A 12,620-nucleotide genomic window follows, 5' to 3' on the forward strand; every position below is an offset into this window, starting at 1 on the left:
TGGATAAATTGATATATTCATATGATGGAGTGTTACTTGGTAATAAAGAGACTATGAACACATTGAACAACATAGAAGAAGCTCAAAAAATTGAAAAGACAGACACAAAAGAGTATGTGTTATGTGATTCCATTTATATGCATTTCTAGAATAGGCAACACTAACCTATGGTGGTGGAAGTCAGAACAACAGTTACATGGGGAAGGATTAACTGGAAAGGGGCTAGAGGGAATTTTCTGGAATAGAAAAGTTGCGTTTCTTTATTGGGGTTGTGGTCACCAAGTCTCAAACTATACATTTAAAAACTGTGTAGTGTATTGAATGTAAACTATATGGTTTTTTTTTTAAGCTAATTATCTACTGGACTCTGAAGTTAAATATAATCTACTACTGTAGAAAGCATCTAAAAAATCTTACTATGATTAAAAAGCAACACAGGCATTCAGAAAGCAGATATGAAGCTTTAATTCACTGTGGGCATTTCTCTGACCAATATTATAAACTTTACACGTCTTCATACAGATACATCTTTTATAAGACACAGGTTTTTTTACCAAGTACTGTGAAACATACCACCATTCCACTTCGTTAAGGGCGTATTATAAATATAATGAGCCACTGATTAAATATAAATACAGAGGTTGATATGTGTTAGAAAGTTTCCATAATAAAAAAAAAGTTTAAGAAAGGCTAAACTATGAAAGTTCACGTGTATTTTTTACTTTAAATATCACATCACAGTGACAGCCAATTACAATAAAATTACAACTGCTTTTAGATGATAGTACATTCGGATATCTAACATCCACTTATTTTCATTTCCACACTGCATTTTCATTTCTAAAGAGTAGACCAACTTTTAGACTGCAGACCAAGTTTCTTGTGCAAGAAATAAGAATTACTATCTTGATTGTGACCACTGGAAACTAATTTATACATACTGTACTAAATAGAGACGAGACTATTAAGTATATAATATGGAACTCTTCAGTAGCGGTGTTCAAGAGAAATTCAAATAGTAGCCTGAAAATGGTGTTTTTTTTCTTAATGTTTATTTTTGAGGGGGGGGTGGGGGGAGGGGCAGAGAGAGAGGGAGGCACAGAGTCCAAAGCAGGCTCCACACTGTCAGCACAGGGCCCGATGCGGGACTCGAACCCATGAACTGAGAGATCATAACCTGAGCTGAAGCCAGACGCTTAACCAACTGAGCCACCCAGGTGCCCCTGAAAATGGGTTTTCATTGCTACAGCAGTCTACATATATTTCATTAAAAAGATGACATCTCTGTCAAAACATTTAGAAATAAATATATGGTAGAGCCTTCCCTTTTCCAAGATGCTGCCTGGAAGAAAAGTTCCAAGCTGAATTAAGGGGGAAAGATGGGGGGAAAAAAAACCCTCAGAAAATAAACATTATACGATGCTCTGAACTACAATCTTCCTGAGTCTGTTTTTCAACTGGAACAAGTTTTAGTCAGTTCTACATTGCTTTAGTGTCCACAATCCAGAGGGAGTCCTTGAACAACCAGTTCATATTCTACAGAAATCAGAAGGACTCCTAAACACCCCTCAACTAATTACACGAGGGAAAGCTGATCATGAGTTGTATTAAAATCTATGTGAATATCAAACATAGTCACAGCCATTCTTTTACCAGTGATGCTAGAATAAGTGATGAAAATATATGCGCAGCTGTACACAGATCACCATTAAATACAGGAACAAATGCCGTTGATGCATATTAAAAAGCTCCCCAAAAGCCAATCTGAATGTTTATTTTCATTTATTTTGATACAGCATTAGAAGGGACTGCATATAATTACAGGGACTGCTGCAAACAACACTTGATGCTACTAAGTGTTCTATTAAGCATCAGGCATGCACAACAGTTACCTTTGAAAATTTCTCACGTATATATCTTAAATTCCTATTTATAAGCTACAACATGTTTAAAGCATTTAGTGATTTTTAAACCAAATATTTTAACTGACCTATGTCTACATGGAGAAAAACAAAAACTCCCTCCCTGGTCTCAATAACCAAAAGTAATATTAAATCTTACTCCCCAATTTGATATTTAAACTTAATTCCAAAAAGTGCGGAACATTCTTATCACAACTAAACTGGAAGGATGATCTCCTGAACAGTCTACCCACCACACACAGCATGCTAAGCCTGTGGGGATTATGAGATAAGCATGATGTGCTTGGTGGCTACAGATGACAATAATTGAACAGTCTCTTCTTTTTATTCTGGATCTTTTTATTTCAAACTAAATGAAATCATTTCATCAATACAAACTAAAAAAATAATTCTTTTTTCTTCATTTAACATCAATCTAAGAGTGGACCAAACTAAAAACACTGTCTTCAAGCATGTGGCAAAACAGAAAAAGTTTCAATTACATTAGGTAACCAGGGGTGGTGAAGGGAGTAGTTTGTTTTTCCATTTAAGAAGCATTCCAGTCAAATAATCACAAACACTTACAAATTCAGACTGCTTGGTTCTCAGTCATTTATGGCTTAAGTACTGGATTTGAAAACCACTTCAGGCTAAAATAAATTTATGTGAATAATGCATAGATTGTATATCTAGGAAATCATGCAATAAATAAACATTCTCATGTACATTGGAATCTTAGTGACGAGAAGGGTCTGCAGGTGTGAACAGGATGTTTCTTCCCTTTTACCAAGAGAATACGCCCAGCAAGATCCTGGCTTTTGGCCTATTCAAGATCCTACTTGCCAGGTCATCTTGATTTTCTCAGATCGATAAAAGAAGCCAATGTCATGAGACATTTGCAACAAGGAACGGACTCGCCTCAATCACAGGTGCCGTGAGGTCCGAGCTAGGCAGAATGAGACCCTTGTGATCCTGCCACCCTGCCGCAAAGTCAATTTGGAGGACTTGACCAGCTAGAGTATCAATGGATAAATGTTTAGTGACCTACTGGAAACCCTTATTATATTAGTATCTTTCACAAATCTATCTGCCCCTTAAATCTATTTCATTTGAAAATTGCCAGGGTAAGACCCACCCACTATTCCTGGTTTTGATATGCCCCTACAACATGAGAATTGAACTGAACCACGATGATTGTTATGTCGTCTCTGTACATCCGAGCAAGCTCCTCAGGAAGACTGAGCATTTTGGAGAGGCGCTCGTGGTCTACAGCTCCAAACTCGTTGTTGCCCACCGCGTGACGAATGAGATGGGTTGCTGCATTCTGATCCTCGAATACCGAGGACATCTTGGCTCTCCTTTCTGTTAAAAGGCCATGCATCTGTCCTAGAGTCACCTTGTAGCCACCAACAGCTATTGGCTGTTGGTGATGCATGCCCGTCAGGTACTCACCCACAATCCTAACCACATCCTGCCTATGCATCGTCTCCCACAACCCATCAGTAGCCAACACCAGAAACTTATCCTGTGGCCTTAATCGGTGATAAGTCACCTCTGGCTCAGCAGTGAGATAAGGAGGTGTATAATAATTAGGAGGGATAAACTTGGTATATTCATTGTCATTCAACTGGTCTGGGCCTGATTCTATCACCCTCTTTTGAAGGTCAATGCTCCATTTGAACTTTACGTCTCCAAAAGCCCTAAAAGGCATCAGCAAGCCAAGCAGCCGATCCTGTTTCACCACGCTCTTGGCCTCATTCTTTGGGTGCTCCAATTTCAGCCGTTCCAGTTCTCTTTCATTCTGAGCATTGTGGTCATTTGAGAGAGTGACTGCCGACCAAGAGCCGTCCTCTTCCTGCACACCCAGCATGGCTCTGCTATCGCCGGTATTGGCCACGTGAAGGTCGACGCCATCTACGTGGGCCACACAAGCAGTGGCCCCAGAAAATGCCACTCGAAGCACCAAGTAATTGAGAAAAGAATTGGGATCACCGACTTGAGCCTCCAAAGAGATGTCATTGTCAAGCCTCTTGAAAGCATTAATTAAAGCCTCCTTCACATCAATATCAGTAGACTCCCCGGTGTTGAGGTCTATAAGTTCTTGCCAGTAAGTCCTTAAGCTGTTGAAATACAATTTGGACGCCTCCTTACTGAAGTAATCATTGGGGTGCTTGTGCCACTGGAGAATGGGCAGCAGTGCCCGGCCACTCTCGACTGCATTTTCAATCTCTAGCAAAGTCTCATGGGGCAACAAGGAGACGGCAATGTAATAAAAGAGTCTCTCACTGACTGCCTGGGAACAAGCACAGCCGGCATGGCCGTCAAAAACCCCCAAGAGCATCCCTCTGGTCTGCAAGCAAGTAGCTGCACTTCTCCGGTCCTCGATGGGTGCATTTGCAGGCAGCTGATTGCTGTCAAATCCAAGGACGGAACTGACATTTTTGCCATCGAATTCTGGCACTTTGAAGCTGTATTCGTTGGCTTTCAGGATGCTGTTGACCTGTGGGGGTGTGAGGTAAAATCTCTGCGGCGTGGAGGCGTATCTCCTTCCCTGGGTGTTGTACTGCCACCAGCTCTCCTTCGGCCTGCAAAAGGTGGCATAGGCCGGGTGGGGTGCGTATCGCAGGCGACTCTGAGGAACGTAAGGCGACGAACAGCAGAGGTGTTTGTGGTGGCAGTAACACGCGGTGCCATAGATTCTGCTCAGTTCACAGTTACGGATCAGAGGGAAAAACAGTTGAGTTGGTGCTGGCATGGCATCAGAGAACAGCGGCAGGCTGGCACTTCTGACGGGGATTCCTAGACAGCAATTATACAGACACACACAGAGAGAAGAGTTACATTTCAGATCACTTCATCCATCTTTGCTTTGAGAACAAATATTTAGCAGGTGAATCTACACGCTAAGCCCTGCGCTAGAAAGCACTGTATTTTATACACCTCTCCTGTACTACTTCCACAGGGTATATTCTGCTAAGCCCAATTCTTAATCACTTATGGAGCCAAGACTAGAGTCTAGCTTTACTTCTCTCTTTTCCTCGCATCTCCTTCTGCAGCACAGACTGTGCAGAACATACAACAGATCTGGCTGGGAAAAAGCTGAGGAGACGAAGATTATATAACATTATGCAGTGGCAGTCTACCTGGCCAACCACTCTTCTCCCTCTCTAACCTTAAAAAGGCCCTGGATCTCCCATGACGAAAATCCCGTTTCCAGATTTGTGGTCAATGGTAACATTTGATTACACATGATTACCACCAAAATGGTGTCAAAATACATCCCCGACATATGTATGCTCATGAATTCTTTGGTAAGTTATATGCACACACTACCAAATTAATATTATGTTCATATATAGTATGAACATATATATGCAGCAGATATAGGGGGAAAAATTACATGATGAATAAAAAGAGAAATGCCAGTGTTCCTTTCCTGCGCCTCAGTGGACGGTCTTGCAAACTACGCTTCTCTAGACCACTGCGCCAATTTGGTGAGCTCAGGGACATAGGTCTGCCACCAACTTGCCAAATAATCCTAGAAATGTGAGCTTACCTCTTTGGGCCTCACTTCCCTAGGCTGTAAGTGAACACACAGAAGCAGATGCTACCGAAGGCCTCTTCTGGGTCTCTATGCCTTTATAAGTGTTTGTTGCAGTGAGGCTTTGAAATCAAATGCAGGTTTCATTTATTCGTTGTTTAATCACTGTACGCTTTGTGATAAAAAGAAGTTTAAGTACGCTAGTAGCTCTAAGGCTTTGTTAGCAATGTAAATGGTCTCAGTTCTGTAATTTAATTTACTTGCTAGCATTTTCCCCTGCTAATCAGCCAGAAGGGAAAGCTACAGAAACACTATTTTCATCCATTATGGATCGAGGTAGAATTCAATCCCTAGAAAAATATTTTCTCTTACATTTAAAATAAAAGTATGTATTTGCCTTAAGGAAGCAATAAAGAATAGTGAAATAATAGTCTAATAGTCTAAGGTTTGTATAGAAAAGGTGCACATTATTAATCCAAATAAAAATCACTGACACTATGTGACACTGAAAATATTTTGCTGGACATTTATCTAGAAAATTTATTGAATGTGCATCATTAATCCAGATAATTTATGCAAGGGAAAAAAACTTTCTTCCTTCTAACATTTATTTCCCCTGAATTGTTGAGGTATTGCTTCAAATAACTCATTTGGCCTATAAAGAAATAGACTTTAGAGTTAAATAAGGAAACAAATGCAGTAAACAAAAAATAATACAGAAAACAAAACCATGTGGGTTTTAATGTCAGCAATTCCTTCTTAAGGTTGAACCCATTAAGGAAAAAAAATTTACAAGTATCAGAGATTGTTAGCTATATATTACATTATTTTCAGGTACCCTCTTTTGAAGAGTAATTGGAGAAGTGATAAGTGGGATGTGTGAGAGCAGAGAAAACCAAACACCGAATAATAACTTATTCTTGTTTGAGCACTGCATAAGCTGGGCATACAGAACCCCTTTTGCAAGTGATAGAAAGCACCATTATTTTAAATGCACTATTTCAGAAGGGATTTGTTTTAAAAACTGAAGACAAGATTATACAACAGAAGGCAATGATTAGAATTTTGGAAAGAAGATCAATAACTAAATAAGCATTCTGAAATGCCATAATGAAAAAAAGAAATTCCAGATGAACAGGAATCTATCAAGACTAACCATATAAATCTCTGCACTTCAAACTAAATACCTGAAAGTCATCCAAAGGTTAAGGGTACATGATTGAGCCAGGAGATGTGCTCAAATGTTGTGCCACATGACTCTGGCTTCCAGACATAAACCGTACCTTGTTAGATTTGCATGCAGAAAGCACATTAACTCATTTCATGCTTTGTATAAAGATTTTCTATTATTAAAAATATAAACAGATGGCCATTTTAAGAGAAATTTTCTCCATAATTTTATTATTTTTTTAAGATCTTATTTTTAAGTAATCTCTACACTCAGCCTGGGGCTTGAACTCACAACCCCGAGATCAAGAGTCACTTGCTCCACCGACTGAGCCAGTCAGGCACCCCTCTCCATAACTTTAGATAAGTTTGTATTTGTGCTTACTTTAAAACTTAAGACTTTTATAGGAAGAAGAAATGTTTGCTTCTGTATGGAATGCAGACCAAATCAAAGTACTACTTTGTGCGTGTGTGTGTGTGTATGTGTTTGCAAGGGGGGTTTGACAGATGAGCAGCAGGATTTCGTTGTATGTCTAACCAAGGAATAACAAGTCCAAGAAATCTGCACTTTCCTTAAATTCCTCCGTTTTGACAATTTTTCTGCTTTTGTAGTTGATTGCAAAATGAATGAAATATTGTGGCAAAAGAACTGATTCATGCAGCAGATGCTTTGAATAATATGTAAAATCAAACAGCAAACACTCAAATACTCAGATAACATACTACATTTTTCCTTCGAGGCGAAAGTTCTTGAGATTAAAAAAAAAAAAAAAAGCAGAGTGGATTTTATCGATTGTACCTTTCAGTTTTTCAGGAGCTTAGCATATGGACTGAGAATGTATCCCAATATCCCAACTCCCAGCATACCTTCAAAAGACAAATTCTTAGAGAATATGGAATTCATGAAAACCCTGCTCTGTGATTCATGAGTGTTGTATCATCACCAGTACACATGACATAGTCTCTCCATCAGACCAGATATCCTCACAAGCCAAAGTACTTGCAAATGCTTTTTCAAACCGTAAGTGAGCATTCAAAAACTCTGAGTATCTTTCTGAATATCCTGTGATTCAACAACAAAACCCCATGAGATCAAAACTTTTGCTGACAAACTCACTAAACTAATGAAGTAGAAAGCTCTTGATTAGGCAATTAAGAACAGCAACAAGGTACAGTGTTGGTAAACTGGAGGACTGTCACATTTTCAAGTGATTTCTGACCACAATTTCACTGAAAAGTTCCTATCCCTGATCCACGTTATATGCAGTGTCTTAGTCCTAGGCAAATTTGACCCATTTTGCCAATGACTAGTAAGAAAAGATGCACTGCAACCCGAAACAGGAGAGAGACCCATCCATTCTTACTGATGGGCTCGACAGAGCCTGTGCCAAGAAACGATTCTACTTCATTCAATAAACCCACGGACCATATTAATTAGAAAATGCTGTTATACTGCACCGACTCCGGAGCTCTTTAGCTTTCAAAGCTTTTGGTGTAAATGAAAAAAAAAAAAAAAGCTATACTCGTCATTCAACGTGTCAGAACCTCAGTTTATGTAATCCAATTGCATTAAACACCCTGTATAAAGACTTCACAATTTTTCAGCATTTTCTGGAAATGCTAGCCATTTCACAGCTCCTGTTATCTCTACATGAATGAAGAAACCGGCTTCCCTCAGAAGACACGACGCCCCAAGCCAGCACTTGTTTGATTAGTTTCCTTTGTCCCTACCTGAAAGCTGCACTAAGGTATCAAAGCTATCCGGGTCCAGGACGCCTTTGTTCCCTTTTTCTTTCTACCTCACCCCTAATTCCACGGCGACCCAGCTAAAACCATCCACACACAAAATCAGTCACCATCCTTTCTGGGTACCCAACGCAGGTAGTTAAGTGAATACCTACCAATTCGTCTGGGCCCGGGACACACACACATTCTCCTGTCATCACAACACGGAGCCGACAACATCCACAACCCGCGCGGACAGCAGCAGCGACAGCAGCACCGGCCCATTGAAAGCAAGGCAGAGATGCTCATTAGAGGAGGCGGCGGCGGGGGAGGCGGGCACGGAGGAGGGGCGAGCTCTCGCTCCAGCCCCGTGTGTGGGGCAGGGAGGGGGGAAAAGGATGGAGCAGGGAGAAAGGGGTGGGGAGAAGAAGGAAACCAAACAAACAAACCCACCCCACTGGAGAGGCAGGAACGGAGCCCGAGGCGGCGGGGACTCAGCCGTGAGCAGAGGCGCGCCCCGGGACCGGTCCCTCCATCCAGCCCGGGCGCGGAGCCCACCGGCCCCCGGCATCCTCCGCCCGCTGCCCACCCCGCCCGGCCCACGCAGCGCCGGCTTCGGTCCAGAAGCCTAAGGCAGGGGTCGGCCCGCGGCAGGCTGCCGTGGGATCACCCCAGACTCCAGGGTGCGTACGGGGGACCCTCCGGCAGAGACGCCACACAGCTGGCGCCGCACCTCCTCGGAGCTCGCACTCGCGTTAGGTTCTCCACGGCGTCCCCGGCGCTGACAGCGGCGGCGGCCGGCCCGCCCCCCACCAGAGCCCGCGGCGGCCCCTCTGCGCCGCCACGCCCGCCCGTAGCCCCGACGCCCCCGCGCGCACCTAGCGCTCCGGGGCTCGTCCCTCCTCCGCCCGGGCCACCGCTCGCCAACCCTCTGCACGCCCGCGGCCGTCGCTCCCCACGCGTGCCGGGCAACCTCCTCACAACTTTGGGCGCGTAGAGGAGGATTCCGGACTGGGCGGCTCGGGCATGGGGCAGGGAAGGGAATACGAACCGGGCACACAGGGGAGGAGTCGCTTCTTCCAGGCGAGGAAGCGGCCGCAGCAGTAGCGGCACCGCCAAGCGCTCCCTCCAAGCCGCCCGGCGTAACTCCCTGGAGTGCAGCCCCTGGCCCCCAGCTGGCCCACTCCCTGCCCCGCCGGGCCGCCACCCTGCCCCGCCCGAACGTCCGGGCCGAAGCACTTCCCGCCTCCCGATTGGCTGCGCCCGGGAGAGTGGGCGGGGAGGAGAAGTGAGGGCCAGGCCTGAGTCGAGGAGGGGGGGCGGAAGAGCCGCGCGCTCCCAGCCAGCTTTGTGACGTCATGGGGGTCAGACAATCCCTTCCATTCCGAGCGAGCGGCTCATTGGTTCCACTGGCACGCCTCACGTGACCGCGCCCGGTAGCTGGGTGGAAGGTGGGGCTTCGTGGCGCAAGGGAGCTGCGACCGGCTGGGCGGGGCGGCTTTGAAGCGGCTGGAGACCCGCGGGGTTGGGAAGAAGCTCCTGGGCCCGCCCCAGCATCCCCACGCGCTGGGGTCCCCGGGGGTTCGCTGCTCCCGGCCGGCCGGGCTTCGCGAATCCCTGGCGCCTCGGCAGGTGACCCGCCTTGGCCTGGCAGCCTGGCGGTTCAGCCTTCCCCGCGCCTTGCTGGTGGGCCCAAGTTTCCTAGGATAGGCGGTGGGGCCGGCTCCCAGCCCAGCAGGGAACTGAATTCCCTGCATTTCGCCCCAGCCTAGAATATAAGGCATGACAATCTGTTGCCCCATTCATTTGATACTTTGCAAATCTTAGGAACAGTAATTCGGATCATGTTTCCTACCGTTTTCTAGACATCTCTTGGGTCCTAGGGAGGAAAAGCGAGACTGAACAGCAGCAAGAAGCTGTGATCAAGGAATTATTTTCCCTCTAGTGTAGGTGTGCTCTGAAAGTCTTTGATACCAGTGTTGTCTCGTTTTCCCGGGATGGTTACAAGGAAACGTGTAGGAGTGGAAGAATACTGGACTTGGAGCTGATCAGAGCACCTTTATCCAAGTCATTTCTGCTCCATAAGACTCCGTGTCTGTTTCAGTGAGATGAGGTTACGCTTGGAGTGGCATTGGCATTCTGTGATTATACACAAGAGATCCTGAAGGCTTCTTTTGCCTCCATCCACACATATCCCATCTTTATGGGAACTGAGTCATCTATAGTGGCCTCTAAATGCTTCCCTGGGGATGATATTAGGTAGATCATTGCACTCAGCCTGCCTAGTGTGAAACTGTTTACCTTGATTTATTAAGCATATCTGCTTACTAGCCAATAAAGTTCACACAGTGATATGGGATGGATATAAAAACTGTCATGTTAATGGTATTGTGGGGTTTTGTTTTTATTAATCTTGCATTATTTTATTTTTACGTAATAAAGGAAAAATTTTATATACACAAAACTGCCAAGAACTGGTTCTTCATAATTCCTGGATTTTTTCAGCTGCCTCTATTCTTTAAATTAGAGGAGAGCTTTTTTGTCCATCTCCAAGTGGCCCATGAAACTCTTGTGGCTCTCTAAGTGGCCTTGATCTCCCATTTAGTTCATCTGCCTCACTTCCCCCCTTTTTACCTCTCAAATTCTGTAAGTATTTTTCATCGTCCTTTTCCCAATTGGTATAGATTTATTTGTCTAGTTTTCTCTTGTTTCATAGAAGCAGTATAGGGTGACTTAGCATAGTGCGTAAGAGCATAGCTGGAGGCAGGCTGCCTGGGTTCCAATCCCAGCTCTGTAAATTACTATGTGGTCTTAAGCAACCTCTTTCTGGCTCAGGTCTCTCATATGTCAGGTAGGAATAAAAATAGTAATACCTCACAGGACTGTACTAAATAGGCCAATATAAATATATATTGTGCTAAGTAAGTACATAGCAGGGAGTAAGAGCTATATAAGTATTCGCTATTATTGGGGCACCTGGCTGGCTTAGTCGGTAGAACATATGACTCTTGATCTTGGGGCTGTGAGTTTGAGCCCTACATTAAGTGTAGAGATTACTTAAAAATAAAATCTTAAAAAAAATTAGCTATTATTAATATTATAGACACATGTCCAGGTAAGTATGCCTCTTTTAGATTTAAGACTCCTAAAGAGTAGTGGTTCCAGATCCCTAAGTGCAATATATTCTTAATTCTCTAGTTAGACACTAAGAAGTTATTGATAGGGGTGCCTGGGTGGCTCAGTTGGTTAAGTATCCGACTCGATTTTGGTTCAAGTCACTATAGTTTGGGAGATTCAGCCCTGCATCGGGCTTTGCACTGACAGCACATGGCCTGCTCCGGATTCTCTCTCCCCCTCTCTCTGCCCCTCCCTGAGTAGTGCTCCTCCTCCCCTCTCAAAATAAATAAGTAAACATTAAAAAAAAAGTTCTTAACATACTGGAAAGTCTTAGAACTTTAGGATATCAGTTTAATTTACGTGAGGAGTGTCACTGCCTCTTAGCCCCTACTTTGCAGACATGGTGACCAGTAAACTGAAGCTAAGAGTAGATTTTTATGAGTTTCTTTCTCATAAGGTTTCAGAAATGAAGTCTATACTAGGCTTGTCTGTTGTCTATAATATTTTCCCATTGATTCCGAAAGGTAGAGGGATAAGACTCAGGAATGTATACATCCATATGAATGACCTCTTCAAACTGTCACTTTGGGAATGTACACCTTTATTCCACACCAACATTGCCATTATGCAGAGCACTTTTTAAATTACCTTTGCAAATTGTTTTTGTCTGCACAGGAAACTCCAACTTGTTTTACTATAACTAGCACCTTGTTTTTTATACCTAAAATAGCATTGATTTCCCCCATCTTACTGTTCTTAGCCCTAAATGACCTGGCTATTTCTGAAAACCCATTCTCAAAAAGCTAGTATTTGCCACCACTAAATATAGTCAAAAGCATTTGTCATGAGTGTTGGAGGCAATGTCAAGGTGTTTCTAGAATCAGAATAAAGGCTCCCCAAAGTAATGTCTATGAAGTGAACTCATGTAGAGGTGCAAGTTTGTTTTCCAGCTGCAGAGTTGTAGGTTTCAGTGATGTGTATTACACACCGAGTCATAGTTTTGCAGAGGAACCAACCACTTGTACCATTGAGAGAGATTCTTTAGTATCTCAACCTTATCTCCTCTCTGCCTTGGCTTTCTCCCTGTCTCTATACACAGCTCTGTTTAGCCACTCTACAGGCTTGCTTATGAAGTGCTGTTTGTTACCACATGGTCATCCGGCCAGGCA

The 12,620-nt window shown here is 43.7% G+C and overlaps 1 protein-coding gene across 3 annotated transcripts; it reads right to left on the reverse strand.

Annotated features, from left to right (window-relative positions):
- Window positions 1–441: 441 nt before the first annotated feature.
- On the reverse strand, window positions 442–9,537 carry PDP1 (pyruvate dehyrogenase phosphatase catalytic subunit 1). Of its 3 annotated transcripts, none has more exons than XM_030304173.2 (2): window positions 9,386–9,537; window positions 442–4,700 (listed from the first exon to the last, which is right to left on the reverse strand). In XM_030304173.2, exon 2 carries the CDS (start codon window positions 4,654–4,656, stop codon window positions 3,040–3,042), a length of 1,617 nt encoding a protein of 538 aa, XP_030160033.1. In that variant the 5' UTR covers window positions 4,657–4,700; window positions 9,386–9,537; the 3' UTR covers window positions 442–3,039. The 3 variants fall into 3 exon arrangements, with proteins under 3 accessions (XP_030160033.1, XP_030160032.1, XP_032447799.1); XM_030304172.1 differs by lacking the exon at window positions 9,386–9,537 and adding an exon at window positions 9,213–9,359 and having other exon boundaries at window positions 1,169–4,700; XM_032591908.1 differs by lacking the exon at window positions 9,386–9,537 and adding an exon at window positions 8,511–8,627 and having other exon boundaries at window positions 1,169–4,700.
- Between the last annotated feature and the right edge of the window lie 3,083 nt (window positions 9,538–12,620).

Source organism: Lynx canadensis, chromosome F2 (assembly GCF_007474595.2).
Source record: "Lynx canadensis isolate LIC74 chromosome F2, mLynCan4.pri.v2, whole genome shotgun sequence".
NCBI lineage: Eukaryota > Metazoa > Chordata > Mammalia > Carnivora > Felidae > Lynx > Lynx canadensis.